This window comes from Amphiprion ocellaris, chromosome 16 (assembly GCF_022539595.1).
Source record: "Amphiprion ocellaris isolate individual 3 ecotype Okinawa chromosome 16, ASM2253959v1, whole genome shotgun sequence".
NCBI classification, from domain to species: Eukaryota; Metazoa; Chordata; class Actinopteri; family Pomacentridae; genus Amphiprion; species Amphiprion ocellaris.
This window is the reverse complement of record NC_072781.1, coordinates 6526962-6547252: the sequence shown is the minus strand read 5'-3', so window position 1 is coordinate 6547252 and position 20291 is coordinate 6526962. Positions and strand designations below refer to the sequence as shown.

At 42.4% G+C, this 20291-nt stretch overlaps 1 protein-coding gene across 38 annotated transcripts in view; it reads left to right on the top strand.

The window, feature by feature from the left end:
• The window catches only part of ank3a (ankyrin 3a), a 135730-nt gene that overhangs the window by 18185 nt on the left and 97254 nt on the right, over positions 1 to 20291 (top strand). For 18 of the 38 annotated variants that reach the window (XM_055018632.1, XM_055018627.1, XM_055018622.1 and 15 more), the window contains exon 1: positions 15202 to 15742. The exons of 2 other annotated variants lie outside the window; for them this stretch is intronic. In XM_055018632.1, coding sequence (XP_054874607.1) covers positions 15620 to 15742 — 123 coding nt within the window. In that variant the 5' untranslated portion in view covers positions 15202 to 15619. Of the gene's footprint in view, positions 1 to 2580; positions 2620 to 15196; positions 15743 to 20291 lie in introns of those variants that run through there. 18 more of the 38 variants (XM_055018628.1, XM_055018620.1, XM_055018639.1 and 15 more) reach the window with 9 other exon arrangements.

Here is a 20291-nt window from a genome sequence, read left to right as displayed (position 1 = left end):
GTGAAGCTGGACTTTTGGCTTGATTATTTTTGTGTTCGAATTGCGTGCTTTTGTCTGGTGGGAAGAGCTTAAGACAGAGAATTCTTGCTTGTCTTTATTTTTATGCCTTTTCCAGATTTCTGCCTACTGCAGCTTTAGGTAGAAGTGCTTAAATGTATAGATTTTTAAGAAAGAAAATCTTCATGGCACATGTGCTCTGAGCCTACACTTCAGTCAATACCCATCCACTCAGCCATACTTATTTGCCTCTCAAACCAGAAGCAGAACCTTCCACCTTCAGGGGTTCACACTCTCAGCGCAATAAAACATTATCCACTGTCTGACCTCCTTTTCTCCTCACACTCGCCTCCTCCCGCTGTACCACTCTCTCTCGCTTTTCCTCTCACTGTCTTCTTTCTTTATTCGTCTCTGTTCGGCTTCCTTCCTCACTGTCAGTCTGTTTCTTTTCTCGCGGCTGCCTCAGAGTGATGGGAAGGAGCTGTGAAAACCTGAAGGAGGGTAGAATTTTTGACTAGGAAGCCGAGTAACACACAAACACACACTCAGACACACTGCTTCGACATCAAAGCTCCCATCATTCTCTGGCTGCTGACAAGCCAGATCGCCGGGCAGCCGAGGATAGAGACAGAGAGAGAGGTAGAAGACGAGGTAAGAGGTTGGAGAGGGAATGTAAAGCAGACAGATACTTTGTCTTTTGGCATCACGATCCCCATATGTGCTCGACAAAGCTGTAGCGGAAATGTGTGTGTTGTGCCGAGTCTTACGTCGGTTTCCTTTTTTGCACAGCCAGCAGCCACTCAGCCCAGCATGTGGCATCTGGAACCTGCCTGCAAACTCAGTCTAACAAGGCCCCCAGAGTGTCCACGTGGTTGTGACTGAATGTATATGATAGTCAAAATGTGCGTCCATCTACGCTGTTTCTACTGTTGGTGACGAAGCACAGCAAACGGTGTGATGCAGGTCAAACAAAGAGGACGGTGTTTCCTGCTGTTGATAAGGAAACACCTCCCTCACTCCCTCTCCTTCTGTCTGTGCCCCTGTCTCATTCGCTCACCTCCTCTGTCTGGGTCAGCCACTGATGCTTTATCATCTGTTCCCTTGCAAAACATTCATCACTGCATGTGTCTACAACAGCAGCAGCATATGGCCGCATGAAACAAAGCTGAATAAATTAGCTCTGTGTAAACTAAAAGATGTGCTATATGTTGTCTTTCTTCCTAAAAAGAGATTACAATCTTAACATTTTTCTTTAATGCCAAGGTCGGGGCACTTGGCATTCACAGAGCTGCCACTGTTTGCATGTGCTTGACAGCAAAAGCCATTTCCCACTTTTATGGCTGCAAAGTTTAATAAACACTGTCTTAGTATGTTTAGAACAGTTTACATATGCTCTTCGTGGAAGCATAGCAGTTTCTTTATGGGAACTGTAGCAGTTAAAAAGCACAGCCTGGGTCTATATCTTGTGTTGTGCTCAAAGCAAAATGTGTTTTCTTTTCTCAGCTGAGGCCAAAATGTGTTTAAACGGGCAATAATGTGCTCCTAAAAGGGATCTGTGTGAGCTTAAAAATGGATTAAAATGACTGGCAGCACAGCCTTAAGGTAGTTAATAAACCAGATGCTGTTCTGTCTGACATATTTACTATGTATAGGCTTGTTTTTGCTTTTTCAAAATAGAAATATAGAAGGCAAACGTGGAAAGGAGGCATCCTGTTAAACTGACATGGTCTTAGTCTCTGAATTTGTAGCATATAAACAACATCGTGCGAAAATGTCTGAACCGGAGTCTGTGAAATTCCAATAGCAGTTTGTTTTTCTCTCCCCTCGTGATGGTCTATTCGCAGCTCCTTTGCGCTTGAACGTTTCTGTCCTTGTTTCCATGGAGACCAAAAGAGGTGTGGAGAATCCTGAAGCCCTTCTCTGGTCGCTGGCTTTGTCATATGTGCTGCCAGCCGCCGCCACTTACCTTTAATAGTCCTTCACAGCCAGGTGCCTTGCAGAGGCTCGATATCTTGATGTTGCCAATTAGAAAGAACATGTGGTTGTATTAGTTACATCCAGCCATCCGGTGGTGCCGCTGTTCTGATGTTTTATGTTATTTGAAACATCTAAAATATTAAATATTATGCTTTATAATGAGCAATATCACAATTTGTCACTTTCAGGCTTTAAATGTGTCGCTTTGAGACGTGAATTTGCCTCAACAGTGCAAATTATTCCATTAGAAATTCCCACCAGAAAGCAGCCTAATGGACCTGCTGTATGCTCGACCTTTATTTCCATCCAAATTATGACAGTAATACCCCTTTTTCTGTCCTCCCTGTTGTTCTCTTACACAATGGCCTTGACCCTCTCTATTGTCTGTGGGGTTGTGTCCTCCTTTTTAATACTGAGAGGCTCATTTGTTGATCTCCTAACTAGATTAGCACTTGTCTGATTAAGTGCCTGTAACCCCTGCTGCTACTTGTTGCTGCAGCGGGTTGGGCAGGGCTGCACGCTCTTACTGTCCCATCTTAGTTCGGTTCACGGCCTCCGATGCACTTTCCCCTTCGTCCACCTGGTGAACTTGCGGACAATGTCAGGCGCGGGGAGGATTAAGTGAAGATGCGAAGAGCTGAAAGGGTGAGTCTCAAGGCACAACCACACAGGATTGAATTTTGTTAACTCGTCAGTGATTTTCTATGTGAAGACGAGCCTACTTACGGCACAAATGCTCCAACAGAGTGGCTAATACTAAGCTAACAGGGCTGATAAAAACACACTGGTAACCTACTTATCTGACAGTTGGATGAGTCAGTTGGATCTAAGTCAACTTAGGCAGGATCCATGCCGCTTTCTTTTGCTACTACCTTGTAGCCAGTGACATGAAACAATAATGCAATAGCTGCTTTACTTTACCAAAATGCATAATTAGTAAACTAGCTCTCCATCTAATAGAATTGCATTTTGTTAGGTGTGTTCGTCTATTGTATTTCTTCCACCACCTTGGTTCAGACTGGAATATCTCATCTTCTGTTGGACAGATTGCCATCAACTCTTTTACATAAATTCTAGCTTCCCAGAGAATAAATCCTACACTCAGTGATGATGAGGAAGTTTACATTTTTTTGGGTTTTAGTTTGGTTCAAGTGTTGTTCTTGACTAAACAACACACAGTCAGTCCTTCCCAAAGAACATTTCCGAGTGATTAGTCTGGTCGAATTGCAATTTCTGAACTCACTTTTTCAATGTTATACTGCATTGACCTTTAAAGTATAGATTGATAGAGGACCCTGGCACAACAGACATCCATTCTCCCCTTTGACCCATTCCCTTTTCAGTCTGGCCCCTGGCTGAGTTACCGTGACAGGTTGAACTCTAAGAACGAGAAGGTGAGGACATCATATGAAAGGGGGTTGAGGGAAGGCGAGTCGGGATAGAAAGATACACGCATGGCCAGACAAATTTCGCCTCCGAGCGCTGAAGTCGGGGTGACAGCCATCGTGTGGGGAGTAGGGACAATGGGCTTGGGTGAGAATTGCACGTATGTCTGTGTGTGTGGCCTTTGCAGCAATGCTCCCTACGCCATGCAATCACTCAGGCCATCTACCGGAGTGACAGTTGAGGAAATTTCCACTGATGTGGGACTGGGGCCTCAGCTGTCAAGTTGGAGCGTCAGGGAGGAGGTGGGTGGGTGGGGGTGAAATGAGTAGGGGAGAGAGAGAGAGAGAGGAGCGTTGGATGTTGCTTATCAGACTTGGCAAGATCTGGCAGCTTTATGGCTCGTCCTTTCTTTCTCTGTCTCTGTGCGTTATTGCTTTCGGTGATAGAGCGAATGATAGCCTCCGTGTGATGCTTGCAGCGTGAGGCTCGTCTCGTAGAATGGCACTGGTTTTTGTTTTCTGAGCCACCTAAGATGAGATAAATGAGGCTTTCAGCTCCATATTTATGAAACCGCATCAGTGCATTGACTATAGACGGGTTTGTGGTCAGGAGAGATCGTTTGAGTAAGTGATTGTAGAAGCATTTCAGTAAAACTCACTGATTTGAACTATTTGGGTTAGTTTTGAATCTGTTGTATGGAACATTTTTACATCCTGGTCTAAAATAGAATTCTATTTTGCCTCTTACATTTTGTTAGACAGAAACCTCTAAGCACAGCACTATATTGGATGGAAACGTGGACTGAGTCTTGAACTTTGTAACATGGTTAGAGAGAGGACTTGACATTTACGCCACCTCTGTCTTGCCCTACCCATGGATCCAAACCATCCAGTGAGTGTGTGTGTGTGTGTGCGTATGTGTCTGTGCATGGTGATCATTGCTAACGTGTGAGAAAGATGAGTTGATTGGATGTGTGTGACCCAGACTTTCTTTGTGTTGCGCGCACTTGTATGCATGCTTGGATATGCAGTTTGCTGAGTTGGCTGCTCTGCTATCGCTGCGCAAACACAATTAGCTGATTTACGTCCAATTAAAACTTCAATAAACTCCATCTGTAACCTTTCCCTGCCGTCTAATTCCCAGATACAATATCAGACAGCATGTCGACCTTTTGCCAACACTAATACAAGAAGTGGAGTGAGCTAAGCGTAGTAGTAGTGCTACATTTCCATTACCAAGGACCGTCTGTCTGGATGGCAAGCGTCTCTGGCTGACAGTCGGCCTCTTCTCTCCAGCGACTGAAAATGAAGCCTGCATGTGATAAAACACCCTTGCTGTTATGCTGCTACTAGGCTAGAGGTTACTACTGGAAAAACTGGGCTTAATTCCAAATTGTAGGATTTATTCCACTTTGCAGCCTACAAGTGTGTGTTTTCATCGGATAAATGTCCAGTCACAGAGAGCAGTGCAGGTGGAAATGTAAGAATACAAACACATGTGCTTGTATGGAATCTGTAAACACTGTTAGTGCATATCGTACCTGTTTATCACCATTAGGATCAGGGGTTAACACTGATAAACAGATAAGTATTGATATGTTACTCACTTTGAAGAGGCTGCTAAAAATAGAAATTTAGCTCACTGCTGGTTGCTTAGCTTTAGATATTTTAGTCATAGTATTGCCCACATGCTGTAGCTCTTTGCAAAACCTCATATTCATTGAATCTCAGTGACTGATTTTTGCTTAATGTAGTGTACACTGGTAAATAAGCGTTAGGTGTATCGGTACAACATTTACAGGCATAGATACACTTGAATTGTGCATAGAAATGTTTTTGGAGTACGGTTAAAAAATACAGATTCTAAATGTTCTGGTGGCAGTTGACCTTTCTTCTGTGAAGAAACCCAGCAGCACACGAGTGTGTAAATGTATTTGCTCGGTTGTGTGTGTGCGCATACTAGCACCGTAACACAAGACTTAGGGGTTCGCTGGGTCCGACAGTACTTTCCAGGTGGTTGCTTTGTGTGTGTGTGTGTGTGTGTGTGTGCGTGTGTGTGTGCGTGCGTGCGTGCGTGCGTGCGTGCGTGCGTGCGCGCGCGTGTGCGCGCGTGTGCGTGTGTGTGTGCGCGTGTGTGTGCGTGTGTGCGTGTGTATGTGTGTGTGTGTGTGCGTGTGATACTTTGATAGGAGTCTGGCATACTGCGTGCGAGTGAGCAAGGCTCCCCAGGCACAGTGCTTCTTGGCACATCGCTATGATCCCATCATGACAGGGAAACTCGACACTGGGGAGGATATTCCGCTGCCTGGCAGCTTAGGGAGAGTAACAAGGCTGCACAAACATACAGCTTCTACAATTCCAGTAACAGGGTCTGGTGAGGTTACGGCTGCACAAACACACAGGGCTTCACACACTCCTGCTCTTTGTCACATCAACACAGAACCCCATGTACAAAAGTATGCAAAAGTACGAACACACACAATGCAAATGCGATCTATTTATATATGTGTGTGTGTGTATGCATGTTTGTGCATGGACGTATACATGTATACATATGTGTATATATATATATATATACATGCACAGCAATGCAACCCACCCCAGGACTGCACTAGTGAACACTCCCATTGCTGAGCGGACAGAGAGATGATTGGCACAGAGAAAGCATTACACCAGCACTTTCGGGCATATGGCATGTAGACCCACTGATGGGCACACACATATGGTGCTGGTGGCTTCTGCTGCTTCGCATGGGAGGACGGCACTGTGCTCGCCTTTGATCAGACTCCAAATCACAGAGCACAGCACATAAAGTACAGCCTAAAAACTGTTTGGGTTGCATCATTTTGTCTGATTATTTGAAAGAAAAAAAAAGTAAAAAAAACAAAAAAGAGATAGCCTTTTCCAGCTCCCCTTAGTGCTTTCCCACAAATACACAAAGCATCCTAAAGTCAAGAACATACAAAAGGTTTTCCACAGTGCTGCCTAAAATAATGTTCTGTCACTGGATTTATATTTATCTTACACATTGTTGAGTAGTGTAAAATTAACAAATGTCGTATGAAAAAATAAGTCAGTTGGCTGTAAACCTGTACAGTCATGAACACAGATGCGTTTTAAAGATTCATGCAAAAATACCCTTTGTCTTTGTTTTTTAAGACTCAAATTTTGAATTTAATGTCTAAAATAATTATAAATTTATAATAATTTTTAATTTTGTAATTTATCTTTTAATATAATATTTAAGAAGATAATTTGCTCTATCATATTATATGATGTGTATGAGTAGTGTGTTGATGTTAAAATCTACTTAGCTACTGTACCAACAACAAGAACTACTCTTCCTGGAATCTACATATGAAAATGGTACAAATAAATGTTGAAATCTTTCCTCACGATTAGATTCAACAACAATAATGACAAACACTCAGACAAAACTCAAAAACCTATCTTTTACAGCAGACAACTTGCCTTTAATGCTTATTTTAGAGCATATTTGCATACATTCACACCAACATTGTGTGTATGTGTTACATTTATGGAGAAAACTGTTGCAGTCCTCAGTCTTTTAGCACCATCCTGGTTCCACCATCAGCCAAAATCAACCTCCTGTTGCCACGGTAACCTTTGTTTTCTTGATGTTTCTCGTGTGTGTGTGAAGTTCCCGGAATATCCCACCACATCACCCACCAGAGAGTTCCTGAGAGGATTTCTGTCTATAACTGTTCAGGGACTATTGTCATAGAAACCAGTTGTCATGGCGACGAGCTGTCTCCCATAGTTTTCTATGCTGGATCGAGCATCAGTGTTTTGCTGGAGAAAGAAGGTCATGACCTTTGAGTTCTTAGTCATAGGTGCACCACCATATCTAGCTGTCAACAGGTGTTAAGTAGAAATAACTATTTTTGTGATCACAAAAGTTACAAAAGTTATTTTAACTCCAGGCAATAACCATTAAGGTCCAAACTTGTGCACAGAAACACATTTGGGAAAGATACAAACTATGAAACATCCCAGCAAAAAGCTTACAATACTCTCACTGTCAACCATAGGGTTGAATTTAACAACTATTGTAGTGTGTTTGGTTAGCAACTGTAGAAATTAAGCACTGTAAATTAAAATTTTCATTTATACCTCTGGTTTAATTATAATAACAATGACGTATGAGGCTCTTGGGTATTGTATTGAGGACTTAGAGCCTTCCACCATTCCAAATTGACAAACAAAATATCATTTCTGAGAAATAAAGTTAAAATAACTGGTGATCCTCACATAAACATTCATGGTAGTTGCATTATCCAAGTTAGTCCTTTGTCTTTGTTTGATGTTCAGGATATTACTGAACAAAAAATGGTTTATTCCATTTCAAATCATCAGGGGGCTTTTGCTTATCCATCTCTGATTCGCTTGAAACTTTAAAAAAAAAAAAAAAAAACTATTTGCCCATAATCTGTTTTTTCAAATCAGTTTTTGACCAGTATTGGAAAATCGATAATGAATGGTATGATGAGAAATAAGAGTGAAAATGTCAGGTTTTTATCTATAATGGTTCATGAGATATTGTTGATCAAATAGCCTTATACTTAAATGTGCAAAAAAAAAAAAAACTTGAAAGAAACTAATTTCAGAAATGATTTCATTTTTCATCGTGTTAAATATCAAGCAAATCAGAGGTGGAGATGATCAAACACAAACAATTCCAAAAATGTAATGATTTGAGATGGAATGACCCAAAATGAAACTGGAATACAAAAAGAAGAAAAACAGACAACAGCAGCCCCTCTTGCTCTCGTGCAGCTTTCCTCACCTGTCTCTTTATCTCAGCCTCAGTCAAGATAAAAAAATTGCAGCAAATAACACCTTTGTTGTTCTTGTTTTGATTCCTTTCCTTTCTCTATTTCCTTCCATTACATTTAGGGTATCTAAGTAGAGGCAGGATGGTATATTGCTAATGTCTGCAATTAAAAACCACTCAGGCTGACGTGTAATGGTTACTATCAGGAAATGGTGTTTCATTAATGGTCAAATTGAACTTTCCGCTCAGCCACAAATGTAATCATTTTGTCCGCAACCGATTTCCAGGACAGTATAACATAATGAGACTGACTGTAAATCAGCAGCAAAGCACTGAGAATGAAGACATGCATTCAGTGGAGAAGTGCAGAGAGCAAAATGTTGTATTTTCATTAGAAATATAATTCACTTTTAAATCAATGCTTTGCAGAGTCATTGCAAAGATGACCAATTCAGTTCCGCTGCTCTTTAGTACAGCGTATTGCATACATTTAAAAGCTGCTTGATTGTATTGTGCCTCGGTGAAATGACTCATTGCAACACAGTATTCTGATATAAAGCAGCCTGTGAATAGGAACACACTGGACGTGATTGTGCGTGGCTATGTATTACTGTTCCCAGCAGACCGTGAAATTGTTTATTCTTCTGCTGCCATTTTGGTGTAAAACAGAAAGGGGTTGACTTCCCTCTGCTGCACAGCCGTCACAGTCAGACCGCCACTTGTTTCAGCCAAGAAATTAACTCCCCATTGATTACCGGAAATTCTTAATCAACAGGCAACTGTGTTTGTTCTTGCTGTTATTTGGATATCCCACTGAAATCATTGCAACAGCCTGGAGTTATTGTCAGGGAGAAATAAAGCCCTCAGTCTATTTACATTATTGATTATAGTTTCTCGCTTGGCCTCATACTGGCTTGCTCTACAACACTTGTTTCCTGGTAGAATGGCAGATGATGCAACGTGGGAGCAGATTTTCTAGTATTTTCACATTGTTCTCGAAACAGCTGGAAAGAAATGCTTTGCACACAGCTTTGTTTACAGGTGCCTCCTTCTACCAAACTGGGTTGTGGTTTTAAAATGTTGGAAATGCTTGACAAGGTCATGTCCAAACTGGAGATGCAGCTCATGTGGTTTCTGTAGAAGCATAAATGCGCTTCCTTTTGTTTTTGTGTGAGAGTCCCCACAGTGGTTTATCCTTGGCTGACCTGCTGTTCCACATCACCTTCTTTTATCTTGTCTTTGTGCTGGTTGTGACGGTGAGGTGGAGTTACGAAGACACTCCGTAACCCTGCTTGAATCCTTTTTTTAAAGCATTTTTTTCTTCTGTGTGGAGTGAAATCAAGGCTTGTTTTTAATCTCATTATTCATCCCTCCTCCTTTGCACTGTGGCCACATTTTCATTCACACAAAGTATTTTTTTCTTGTTAATTAACCCACATATATTTTTGAGCGTGCGGCTCTCTGGTATCTTGTTTTCCTGGCTGCCACTGAATACAAATGAATGCCTAGCGACGTTCCTCATCACATCTGAAAGACATTCCTCCCCCTACAGTCAGTCAGTCACCCGTTTAAGACCCCACCTCAAAGCTTGTAGTGCAGACACCGCCTGCCTGTGTGTGTTTATGTGTGTTTATATGTGTGTGTGTGTGTGTGTGTGTGTTAGTCTGCTTCTCCCCTCCACCGTGAATGTCTGTCTGCCCCTCAGTGGGGAAACCATGCAAAGACATTTTGGTCTGGTTTGAAGGGGAGCGCTTGGTCGTGACACACATTTAGGTAGGTTACTGGTAGCTAACTGGGTTAAAGCGCACGTCTCGCGGCACTCTGGAGGGGAGACATTAGAATAATTTGGATAATGGAGTTGAGGAACAAGAGGGGATATCGAGGAGGGATGAGATAAATAGATGTTGTTTGCAGGAGTGAGACCCAGTTTGTGAGCCAGGGTGGATGTATAAATGGTGGAGAAATCGTCAGCTGTGGCTTTAAAGGCTCCTTGAACACTTCACGCTGTCTGAATCAGCAGGCCTGGCAGGGCTACAATCGCACTGAGTAGAAACCGATGCTTGATGATTGTTTTGATCTATGTTTTCTGCACTACATGTCCTGAATGGATTGATGGACTTTTAATTGTCTCTCTGCGCTTGTATTTCTTCTCCAGATCTCACCTCCCTCTTGAGTTTTTAATGTTCTGCTGGTTTATGGTATGGCTTTTCAAATAGTTCCCTCTAATCAACCCCCACCTCCCCTTCTCACCACTTCCTCCCCACATGTCAATGCATTAGCCTTCGAGCCGAGAGTAGGTGGAGTAGGAGAGGGTTTTCTCTGTGTGGGTGGATCTATTTCCCATCAGTCTGTACCGCTTCCTGTTTGACCTTGCACCTTTCATACTCCTCTTCCTCTGCCTTCTATTTCTTCTTCCTGGAGGCGTATCCAGACCAGTCAGAGCAGACAATGGTTTCTCCACACAGCATGAGATTCAGATTTGGAAAGTAACTGTAACTGACTGACAGGCCCTCCTATTAGTGAGTGCTTTCATGGTTTGATCACACATGAGCTGAATGTAAATAGAGGCTGGGTGTTTTATGTGTAAAAGCCTTGAGCAAAGGGGAAAAATCTTAAATATTTGATGACTTAAGTTATCGATTTGGAGAGCAGAGGTGATTCATCAATGCTTAGGTCGCTTGAATGTTAAGGTGCTTTTAAATCTCAGCTCAGTTTATACCAATAAATTAGTTTCATTTCTATAATGAAAACTATATGGTTTGATTTTTCATGGCTTAAAACGAGCCTTTGGTAAGCAACTATGCATGACAATAATCATGATTTGTCCATGTACAATAAAATTAATGAGTCTGTGTTACCTTATTTGACCAGAATCTGTGCATGTTAGTATAATTTCTGACCATTTGTGGAACAAAATGTCTGTTATGCTTGAGTAAATGAGACTACAATTACCAAAATGGTTTAAAAATGTATTTTTTTATTCTTATTATCTATCATTTTGGTTCATGCTATAAAAAAATCCTCACAAGTTGCCTAAAACCTCCTTTGTTGTTGCCATAAATTCCTCTACTTAGGAAAAAGCCTGCTTAGTGAACCTAATGTGCACGTTCAGGACTTTTTTTTTTTTTGACTGTTGTTGCTTTTATGCACTAGAGGGCAGCAGTGTACCTAGAATAACTGGAGTCTAGCTGGAGACACACTGCTCATCATTTTCCTCCTTTCCCAAAACATCAGCACAGATGTTATGTAAGACGGCACCTAGATTTGGTCCATTCACAAACTGCAATCCCTGCACTACAACTGTTGCAGAGTGATCTACATGAATAATGCAAATGAGGCAATGAAATGACCAGAGGAAAGCAACACTTGGTCTGAGTCACAAGAAATTATGCACAACGTGACCAAGGTAAGGGGAGTAAAATTCCTCCGTGTGCCTGCAGAAAGCTCTTCACCTTCTTCCTGCAGCACCATTCAAAAACCTATTTCCACCAGAGTCCTCCTGTAATCCCTTATTTATGCCGTCGCTGTAATTACCTCGGTGGTTTTCTGCAACCTCAAAGTGACCTGTCCGGCTCAAGTCCTCCATCTGCCGTCTTTGCTCTGTTCTGTGTTTGTTGGTGTACGGGGACGCACTGTTGTGGCTGCAGGGGTCAGAAAGGCCAAAGAGATTGATGCTGCGATTGGTCATGCTGCACCCTTGGGAGGCGCAGCAGCAGGATGCACAGTCTCAGGACAAGGCGGTTCACCACAGATAACTGACCCAAACTGTCAGAAAGTTTGGTTCCTGACTGTCCATGTGTGTATATAATGTGATCTATGCAAGCTTATATCCATCTGGAACATTTTTAAATATTTGATCAAATACTGCTACTGCTAATAGCAGTAACAATCTATATTGTTAATGAATAATGTAATAATTGAATAAATGAATAATTGAGCCAGACAGAACCATTAAAACAATCCACTGCAATAAAGCAGTCATAGATGTTTTTAGCTAATAATTATTTTCATAGTTAATCTGCAGATACATGTTTAGAAATATCAGTAAACACTAAAATCACAATTTCCAGAGATGACTAATTAAAATTTCTCATCCAAATCTATATATATATTCAGTCTGCTATCATAGTAGACTGAGATTACCACCAAATAATCACATTTTTGTTTTTTTCATGGCTCAACAGAAGCCTTTTGGGATCATTATGCATGTTAAGAAGCATGATAAGTCCCCATACAGTAAAGATGATGAGTTTACTTTAGCATACTTGACAGAAATTGGAGCATTTTCCTTTCATTTTTGATCATTTGATGGACGAAAATGTTGTGAATGTTTGAGTAAATGTAACCCCAATTAATGAAACAGCATTTGATGTTGCTGATTGTTCCTTAACCCTGGTTAAAATCACTTCAAGAAGAGAAAACAATTGTCGATGCAGAGATATTCATTGATTTGTTTAGAAATTACTTAGTTAACTGTCATAATTATTCAAGATTTTTTTTCTGTCAATGGTTGCTATTTTGATAACCACTTGTACTACAAATAATATAAAAATGACCGCCCTAATATTCTACTTATTTAACATTAATACTTTTGTAGAACTATTTAATGCACCACATTTTTTTATTGAACGTGTGATTTATTGTTCTGGTAGTGGTGGTGGTTTGGTCCTGGCTGTATGTGTATGGCATAGTGCCTGAAAAACGATGGAAAACATCCAAAAATCGTCCACTTCTCGGGTTCACCGGCCACTAGCCAACTGTGCTCTATTGTAGTAGTCGGTATTTCTCTTTGCCTGCAAAATGCTGGTGTTTGAAATATAGGACACCTTGGCAGTGGCTTTTACTACATCTATGGGAGGTTATTTTCAAAGGGTGAATGGAGTTTTATTAGTGAATGAGTTGTTAAAAAGGCATTAGGAACTGGCAGCTACTAAATGCTCGCAAAGTGAAGATTTGCTTTTGTTACTGTTAGGAAAACTTCAGTTTCATTTCATTCAATGCAACTCCTGTTTCTCTTTTGACAAAGGATTTTTTTTTTGTTGTTTATCATGTGCACATATGTCCTGCTTTCTCCATGTATCCACCAACACATGTAGCCACACCCTGCTCCCTCCTTTCCCAATCCCTCTTCTTACCTCTCCACGCTCCTTATCCATCCATCCTGTCCCCTCCAAATGCTACCCCATTGGCCCTCGCCTAGCAACCGCATGATAATTTGGCATAATGTGGCACCCCCTGATGCATGATGGGGGCTGTAAGTCAGCCTCAGCCCCCATTTTTTTTTTTTTTTTTTTTTTTTTTTTTTTACTGGTGGTGTTTGAAAAGAAAGAAAAATGAAGTGGGGAGGATGAATAGATTAGAGGAGGAGAAAAGGGAATTTCACGCTCATATCGTTACATGACTGGTGTCCACCGGCTAAACCTGTCATCTCTCCCAGGAGGGTTGTCCCCCTCTTTCTCTAGCAGCAGTGCCCGATCATGTCCTTTCTTACCCTCAGCTTTTCTCCATATGGTTCCCCATTTAGTCCATATGTACGGTCGGAGCCGTGAACAAATACGGTGGATTTTGGCGGAAAGCAGACAGGCATGTGACGAGGCAGCCTCTCGGTATCGACAGGACCCGGCTCGGCTCATAGGTGGCTCTGACACGCAGGCAGGCAGGCAGGGAAAGAAACACAAAGATGGCCGCTGCGTGCTCCATCTGTCTCCACGCTGCCATGTCTGACGTGAGCACGGCCACTGTGAAGGACATCCTAAATAAGACGTCTGCTGATTTTTTCTACCTCCTCCTCCTCCTCTGTATCCCTTTTCTCCCTTCTTCAGTGACAAAAATCAAACAAGGTCTTTTGTTGTCTCTCTCTCTGTGTAGATATTCTTTTCTGTCTCTCCCTCCTCCTTCTTGTTCTCCTCCTCCTGCTCTGTTTCCAACAAAGACCCGAGTGATTTGGTTGAAACAAAAGCTCCCCTGGTCCTGTTTGACCTCTCCATCACCATGTCAATGATCCCAGATGGGTTGACCACACTGAGGTTAGAGCGGCACAGGAAGGACTGAGGGGGGCAGAAGTCAGGAGGAGAAAAAATAGCATTTAGTTGTTGGATATTTTGATTTGTACAATCATTTAATTATTCATGGCTTCATTTACTAAATCATTTATCATTTCTTGCTGACTGGTTCTTTCACTTGATGGGATTTTGATTTGGTTTGGCATCAAATGAGTGACTGATTCATTCATTTTCAGGTTTAAGTCACAATTGAAACAATCATGCTGGCAGATTGTTGCCTCTACCTTGTGTGTGTGGATATGTGTGTGCATTTGTGTGTGTGTGTGTGTGTGTGTGTGTGTGTGTGTGTGTGTGTGTGTGTGTGTGTGTGTGTGTGTGTGTGTGTGTGTGTGTGTGTGTCATTCAGTCTCCCCTCCCTCCCTCTTTGCTTTCACCCGTGTCCTTTGCATGTTCTTCCCATCCCCATCCCGTTACTTGGCCACCTCCAGCTGGTAAATGTCTGCGTGTGTGTGTGTGTGTGTGTGTGTGTGTGTGTGTGTGTGTGAGATAGTAAATAGATGGGGGGTATAAACACACACACAAGCATATACACACTCACCCATTCTGCTGTTGCTCCCTCCCCGCCACCATTTCCATCCTTCTCCTTAACCAATGCCTTTGCTTCATTCATGTACTCACATCCACTCACACACAGTTTATCTCTTTCACACTGTCACACACACAGACACACACACACACACACACACACACACACACACACACACACACACACACACACACACGCACACATGTGCTCATGATGGAGTCCAAGTCCGGTTGCAGCAGCAAAGACCAGAGCAAAAAGAAAGAAAGAAGAGAAAGAAAAAGGGAAGAAACATGGAAGAGACTGAAACAGAGCGTGGTTACCGTGGCAACCACTCCCCTCCCACATCCATTCTCTCTCTCTCTCTCTCTGTCTCTCTCTCTCTCCTCCCTCCCTCCACCTCTGTGCTGGTGATGCTCGTGTCTCTTTTCTCTCCATCCGGTTTGTCCTCACCTCTCCTGGACGCGCTCCTCTCACACTGCCAGCGAATGACACACGAGGAGGAGGAGGAGGACGAGGAGACGAGGAGAAGCTGCTGTCTCTTCTCTCCCATCTTTCCATCACTTTGAGAAAAAAAAGAAAGAAAAGAGAGAGAAAGAGAGAGCAGACCAGACCAGAGCAACAACCAAAAGAAAAGGACACACAGGATATACATACAATACGTACATAAAAAGAAAAAAAAAGCCCTACTCTTCTCCATTCTCCTTTTCAAGGAGGGCATTTTTCTTCCCTTTCCCCCCCTTTCCTTTTCTACCCCGATTTTTTCCTCTGAGATCCCGGTTTTGTCAATTTACAGCAGCCCCTGAACTTCTCTGGGATTTCAGGTGAGGCACGCGTGTGTAGTGTGTGGTGCTTCTACAATTTTTTTCCATTACCTATCATGGCTCACGCGGCCTCCCAATTGAAGAAGAATCGGGGGGAAGTGGATGTGAATGCAATAGAGGACGAGAAGGAGAAGCGGAGGAAGAGCAGGAGAGCAGCGTCCCGGGAACAAAAGAGAAAGGTAACAGACGAGGGCTGGCTGGCTGGCTGGCTGGCTGGCTGGCTGGCTGGCTGGCTGGCTGGCTGGCTGGCTGGCTGGCTGGCTGGCTGGCTGGCTGGTGGCTTCATCTGCTCCGCTCCACTGGCATCATTGGAGCGTGACTCTTCTGTGTGTGTGATCTATATCAAATGGGCTTTGGAGGTCTCGCATACATACATTCATCCATGTATGGGCTCATATCTGCGTGTGAAGCGAGGCACATATGTGGAGTTTCTGTTTTCTGTTGACACACTGTCCATTTTAAACAGCTTCTCCTACTAAATGTGTGTGTGATGCCTCCTTATGTGGAAGTCTGTGTGTTCCTGTGTTAGTATGCATGTGAAGTCTTTATATGTGTGCATTTGTGTGTCTTCAAATAGCACAAAGTCAAGATGATTTCACCTTCTTGTGATGGTGATCCTGTATCTGGCTGAGATAAAGGCACATGGAGCAGTTTGTTTTCCTCCTTCTGACTCCTTCAGCGTTGCCAATATTGCCTGTCTTGAGTAAAACTACATCACACAGGGCTTCCTTAAATATTTGCACAACCTTGTTGAGAATCAGGCCGGTCAGTTGATGATGATTCTGGGCTTTAAACCAATAAGCTGTGGTCTCAAACAGTGCCAGGTCATGCTTCTCCTACGTAAGATAACAACACATGTTACCAAATAGAGCAAACACAGACCAAGACGCGAAAAACTCCTCTCACATACTTCACTTGGTCATGGTTTTGGAAACGTACGTGAGTGCTTTAGTGAGTTTTTGTTGTTTCTTGCATGTGTGTGCGTGTGTGTGTGTGTGTCTGTGTGCTTGGATGCACAGACAGCCATGTATAATGCATACACGACTGATTTATTGATGACTAAGCTTTTCATATGATGGAGGAGGAACTGAAGTGCACGTGGGTCTCCCTCCTCTTTCTCCTCTCCTACATGTCAGCTCTTTACTTTGGACGAATCAGAGAGAGGAACAAAATGAGGGATGATGAGGGACAAACATAAGCTTACCATTTATCCACAGTTATGTTTTAAATAAACTCCATATGACAGCATTCGTGGCATTCTGCGCATTGATGTTGGGAGATTTGACCGTGAGAGATCAATTCAATAACAGCGACATTTACTGTACTTTGTGCCCATGGGTGCCTGGTTTTGAATTATGCTGCTGGCAACGTTATTTGACCTTAGCATAAACAAGAAGCGGCCTAATCTTTCCAAACCAAAAATAAAATAAGGTCAAGTGAACTTATAAACTTCTGCATGCAGCTTTGAAACTGTGCACATATCTGTACGTTACTTTTCACTTTCTTCTGTGTTTGAGTGCCTGCATGTGTGAAAATGATGTGTCTGAGATGCTGATCTGTATTGGAGGTTTTATAGTCCCTATGAAGGGTCATGTTTCATAGAAGAGAACAAGAGACATAGATGATGAGGAGAGGAGAGGAGGGGAGAAAAGAGGAGAGGTTGTATTGATTGGATTGTGCACAGCAGCAACCATGAGGATAATCAGCTTTTTCTTTGCCCTGCGTCCTTCTGTCTGTCCTCACGCCGATCTACGCCTCACTTCTCTGGTCTTTCCATCACTTTTTTTGTCCCTTTGTTTTGTCTCTCATTTTTGGCTTTTCCACATCCATTCATGCGTCTCTCTGTGTGACTTCTTTATTATGAGCGCTGTTGTTTGGCTCCGGCTACTACTTTTTAAAGATGCACCGAGACAAAACAAAGTCAAACACTCAAAGTTAATTTGTTTGTCAGTTGTTCTTTGCTTGAAAGATGTGTGGTGAACTGTGGGCCTTTGCTATCGGTCACTTTCTCTCTCCAACACACACCGAGTGCTCTTGTGTTTATGGTTTTGTTCCTTGGCTGCCCTTGTTGGTGCACTGGTTACCCCTGTTGGTGACCTTCCAGCTCTCAGTGTGTCCCACAATATGACTGAGGGATGTCATGGATGTACCCAGCAAAACAGTGACACATGCAGAAGATTGTGTAAGCATTTAAAGGACATTACTGTCACAGAAGACAAAAATGAGAAAAAGATTTTCCAAGTTACAAAATGAAAATGTGGAAAATTGTGAGAACTTTCACATATAGTATCAGCATAGTTCTAAAAAAGACTGTTTTTCTTCATGTGCTGCAATTTCGTGAGCACAACTCAAGGAATTTTAAGTTATACTGTCAGTTTCCCTTCATTATTCAACGTCCAAACCTTTGTTTCTGTCTGCTTCTTCTTGTAGTAAACTGATGTGGTTGTCTCGGTGCAAACTGTGCAACAAACCACTTTGAGTCACTCCTTTCACAGCCCTACAGATGTTATATTTAGACGGCAGAGCAGGTACAAAACTGTTTGTAGAGAACTCTTGTAAATGCAGAGTGGATGGTACTTTTTCTTTTTTTTTTTGCATTAGTCACCAGGCAGGTGGATTACTGTATGTGTCATGAAATGCGGCAAAATATTCAGGTGCTTACATATTTAAAATGCTTTTATGTGACATCACCTGTCAAGTTTTATGCTTACCTCAATTACTTAATCAGCCTGAAGGTTCGGCTCTCATTTTCCTCTATTTGCATAGATTTGTTTTCAAAAATCTGCAATTTCTGCTGCTCCCAGTGGATCAAAATAGAAAATATCAGGCCTGATTTCCACCTTTTTATAAATAATATTTCATCTGACAACACTAATAATATTCTTTAATGTTGTTTAGTGTTAATTTGTTAAAGGATCTGCCAAAATCCTGTATTGTAAGCATGAACAGAATCAAGGCAGCACTTTAATTTAGGTTAAGATTGCAGGAAATGTGCGTGATACCGCTTATTGTTTTGGTCTCATATCACATTCTAACATAACATACAGTGCATTGAATCATTCACTATTTCCTGATTGCACTCCGTAAACTGAGACCTTGGACATGTATAAATCATCGGTTTGTGTCTTCACTCTCAACCACACAATGGTCACCTTAGTACCTACAAAATGCGGTACATTGCATTAGTGGAATTGTTAGTAGTTTAACTTTTCAGTGGGCACTTTGTAGTAAACACATTTCACACTCAAACACACTGAAATAAAGTGGCGGAAGGTTATACAAAGAGCGATTTTTTTGGGCAGAGAACATGTGAAGGAGATGAGAAATAGATCTAATGGAGTCCACAGTGTCTGGGGAGAGATCCCTGTCAAACATGCTTAACATCCTGGTGTTGTGTGTATACATCTATGGGTCTGTGTGTGTTTGTAGCATGTATCAGCGCAGAGGGAGATGATGTTCCTGCCATTAGCACCCTGGGAATAGTGCAACCTGACTGACTTAGAGCAAGGAAGCAGAGGAGAGAGCTCACTTGTCTGTATCTGTTCGTGTTTGTGTGTGTTTGCACGAATGCCGCGACTGATTGTGAGTCGGTGAAAACAGCAGCCGCAGTGGTCATCTTAACGGGAAACCCCCATTACGGTGTTACATAAATTCTCCAAGCTGCTTTACTTCTAATGACATTATCTAGAGCCAGGAGCCCCCGATGGATTCCCAGGGAGAGGGAGAGAAGAAAGAGAGAGCTAAGCAAAGCAAAGGTTTCCTACTGCCGTGTCCCAGTTTTACACACCGTTCCAGTACGCAGAGTGTGTGTGTGTTGGTACAGTACTTGTTATTTCCCTCATAAGGATTATGTGGGCCATGCGCTTGCTGTTTGATTTGATAGCGTTTCACCTGTTTGCCAGTTTTGTGAGTATTATACGTGTCTCTGCAATGCCCAGAACTCTATCGACTTCATCAGAGGTTAATGCCATCATCATCATTCATCACCATCATCACTGGATAATATTGGTGAATCTAAAGCAAGACAGATATGGGATGAATGCTGGAAGGCAAACGACAGTGTTGAAATTAGATTTTAGCCCTTTGCCGCCTGCAGAGGAAGCCCATGGCAACCTTGGCAAAGCAGGAATCTATCTGGCCCTAAGAGGAAAAATAAACTGTAGGGAAAAGAGTCCTCAGGCTGTAGGCAGGCAGGATCGGAGACATAATATCAGCACGTTTTTAAAGATTTTCCCTTTTTAGTTTTCTTCATTTATTCTCTCTCATTTCATCCCTCCTGTCTGTCCTCTCACTTTTTGATTTGGCTGAAACAAAGCCGGCACGCGTGTTGCTTTCCCTCCTCCATCCTCCCACCTACTCCTCCCCCTCCTCCCCCACCGGCCCATGAAAGATGGAGGTTAATGAATTCGGCGCTCATGCATGCCTCAGCTAATTGCATTGGCATTGGGAACTCCTCCCAGTATTACAAAATGTTTTCACCATCAAGATGGCCACCGGCTGGACGGGCGACGAGTGTGACTTTGAGGAGGCTGCCAAGCTTCTGTGCATGGAAATAATGACAATTGATGTGGGTCATTTTGCATTTTTATTCACTCGATGGGAATATGGTGTGCGCGACTCAGTTAGATTAGGTTAATCGAGTGAACAGCTATTATCTGGTTTGCAGCTCTGCACTGTTCTGCATTTATGTGCATGTTTGTGGTATTCTCAGGGGGGCAGTAGTGACCC